The sequence below is a fragment of the Acanthisitta chloris genome, unplaced genomic scaffold (genome assembly GCF_000695815.1).
Source record: "Acanthisitta chloris isolate BGI_N310 unplaced genomic scaffold, ASM69581v1 scaffold29870, whole genome shotgun sequence".
NCBI classification, from domain to species: Eukaryota; Metazoa; Chordata; class Aves; order Passeriformes; family Acanthisittidae; genus Acanthisitta; species Acanthisitta chloris.
In genome coordinates this window covers 1-3,039 of record NW_008650390.1, presented here as the reverse complement: position 1 = coordinate 3,039, position 3,039 = coordinate 1, and the positions used below count along the sequence as shown (strand labels likewise).

General features: G+C 56.5%; 1 protein-coding gene across 1 annotated transcript; it reads right to left on the bottom strand.

The window, feature by feature from the left end:
- Positions 1-237: 237 nt before the first annotated feature.
- Positions 238-1,406, bottom strand: LMNA (lamin A/C; the record flags this gene model as incomplete). Its single annotated transcript, XM_009084941.1, has 5 exons — positions 238-333; positions 419-538; positions 674-781; positions 892-1,096; positions 1,186-1,406. Coding segments are annotated over 5 exons (750 nt in total), but the record flags the coding sequence as incomplete, so codon positions are not given.
- Between the last annotated feature and the right edge of the window lie 1,633 nt (positions 1,407-3,039).

Genomic DNA, 3,039 nt, shown 5'->3' with positions numbered 1-3,039 from the left:
CTGGAGCATCCACAACCTCCCTGGGGCCCAGTGCCCTATTTACATGGTGATGGTGGTGGTGGATGCTCATGTCATCATCACCCTCATCTGCTGCTTCTCCCTGATCCTGTGTGATCCTCCCTGATCCTGTGCCTGATCCTGTGTGATGCTGAGCTGCCTCCAACCCTGACTAGGTCCAGCCCCACACTCCCCTGGACCTCCTGGGAACACCAGCAGCATCCCCAGTGCCCTACTCACATGGTGATGGCGATGGTGGATGCTCAACTCATCATCATCCTCATCATCATCATCATTGATGACCACAGTACGCACCAACTTCCTCATGGCCACCTCCTGTGGGGGACAGGGAGGGAGTTGAGGGGTTCAGTGCCTGCTGACCACCCCCCCATGCCCACAGCAGAGCTCCAGTAGGTCTCACCTCCCCGTTGGAGTTGATGAGGGCTGTCCTCAGGCTGTCCCCAGAGCCCCAGGTGCTCTGGGCCTTCCACACCAAGTTGCTGGGAGGGCTGTGGGTTGCTCCAGCTCCTGAGGCCCAGATCTAAGGGGAGAAGCAGGAGAAAAGTGACCTCTCTGGTCTGCAGAGCTCAAGGACACAGGTCTGCCAAGTGCTATGTGCCACCAGCAGTCTGGAGGGGTGTGGGACCTCAACTGGGTCCACTGGGCAGTGACTCACCGTGACCACCTGACCAGCCTTGAGGGTGAACTTCGGGGGGAAGCGATAGGTGATGGGAGGATCATCCCCATTCTGCCTCTTGATCTGCCAGTTGCCCATGGCCTGGTCCTGAGGGAGAGCAGAGACCCTCAGAACCAGCTCCACCACAAGTTTGTCCCATTCACCTCCTGCCCATGGGCTGAACTTCCCCCCAGGGACCCTCCTGGAGGCAAACTGACCTCGTTGGACTTGTTCCTGAGGCGGACAAACCTGCCCTCCAGGTCCACCTCCTCCACGCCGACGCGGCCGCTGGTCCTGGCGTGGTGGGAGAAGCTGGTCCTGCTCTCACTGTCCTCCAGCTTCCTCTTCTTGGAGGAGCTTGAGCTGGACATGTGGCTCCTGGAGGCTCCTTTGTGTGAGGAAGGGCTGGGGGACAGCCTCAGCCTGGCAGGGGAGAAGAGAACACACATCCATGAGGATGTGATGGTTGGGATCCACCTAGCTCAGAGGTGACAGCAGCTCCCTGTGCTCACCTCTCCTCCTCTCCCTCCAGCAGCTTGCGGTAGGCATTGATCTCCATGTCCAGGGCTAACTTGATATCCAGCAGCTCCTGGTATTCATCCAGCTGCTGCTGCATCCTTGCTCTCATCTCGGCCATCTCGCGGTCCTTGTCGGACAGGAGGCGCCGGTTGCCCTCACGTTCCCTGGCCAGGATGTCCTCCAGGTCATGCAGCTTTGCTTCCTTGGCAGCCAACTGTGGGGGGAAGGGCAGGGGGGTCACTCCACTTGGGGCCAGGGCCAGGAGGAGACCAGCCCCAGGAGGAAATGATCCCCTGAAGGAGACCATCCCCAGGAGGAGATCATCCCCAGGAGGAGATCATCACCAGGAGAGGACCATCCCCTGGAGGAGACCATCCCCTGGAGGAGATCATCCCCTGGAGGAGATCAACCCCAGGAGGAGATCAACCCCAGGAGAGGACCATTCTTGGAAGAGACCATCCCCTGGAGGAGATCATCCCCAGGAGGAGATCATCCCTAGGAGAGGACCATTCCCAGGAAGAGACCATCCCCTGGAGATTATTCCCAGGAGGAGACCATTGACAACAAGAGATTATGCCCAGGATAGAACCATCCCCAGGAGGAGATCATCCCCAGGAGGAGATCATCCCTAGGAGAGGACCATTCCCAGGAAGAGACCATCCCCTGGAGATTATTCCCAGGAGGAGACCATTGACAACAAGAGATTATGCCCAGGATAGAACCATCCCCAGGAGGAGATCATCCCCAGGAGGAGATCATCCCTAGGAGAGGACCATTCCCAGGAAGAGACCATCCCCTGGAGATTATTCCCAGGAGGAGACCATTGACAACAAGAGATTATGCCCAGGATAGAACCATCCCCAGGAGGAGATCATCCCCAGGAGGAGATCATCCCTAGGAGAGGACCATTCCCAGGAAGAGACCATCCCCTGGAGATTATTCCCAGGAGGAGACCATTGACAACAAGAGATTATGCCCAGGATAGAACCATCCCCAGGAGGAGATCATCCCCAGGAGGAGATCATCCCTAGGAGAGGACCATTCCCAGGAAGAGACCATCCCCTGGAGATTATTCCCAGGAGGAGACCATTGACAACCATCCCCAGGAGAGGACCATGCCCTGGAGGAGATCATCCCCAGGAGGAGATCATCCCCAGGAGAGGACCATGCCCTGGAGGAGATCATCCCCAGGAGGAGATCATCCCCAGGAAAAGACCATTCCCAGGAGGAGATCATCCCCAGGAGGAGATCATCCCTAGGAGAGGACCATTCCCAGGAAGAGACCATCCCCTGGAGATTATTCCCAGAAGGAGACCATTGCCAAGAAGAGATTATGCCCAGGATAGAACCATCCCCAGGAGAAGACCAGCCCCAGGAGGAGATCATCCCCAGGAGAGGACCATCACCAGGAGAGAACCATTCCCAGGAGGAAACCATCCCCTGGAGGAGATCATCCCCAGTAAGAGACCATCCCCAGGAGATTATTCCCAGAAGGAGACCATTGCCAAGAAGAGATTATGCCCAGGATAGAACCATCCCCAGGAGAAGACCATCCCCAAGTTGAGACCATCTCCAGGAGGAGAACTTTGTCCCAGTAGGCAACCTAAATCTTTTCCAGAGCCCAAACTCCCTCTGGGAATAGAATCTTTTCCTGATATCCAACCTAACTCTGTCCAAGCTCCCTCTGGGGATAGAACCTTCTCCTAATGTCCAAGCTAAACCTGTTCCAGTGTCCAACCACCCTCTAGGAGAAGAATCTGTTCCTAATGTCCAACCCAAAACTGCTTCAGTACCCAAACTCCCTCTGGGGGGAGAACTTTCTCCTCATATCCAACCTAGACCTGTTC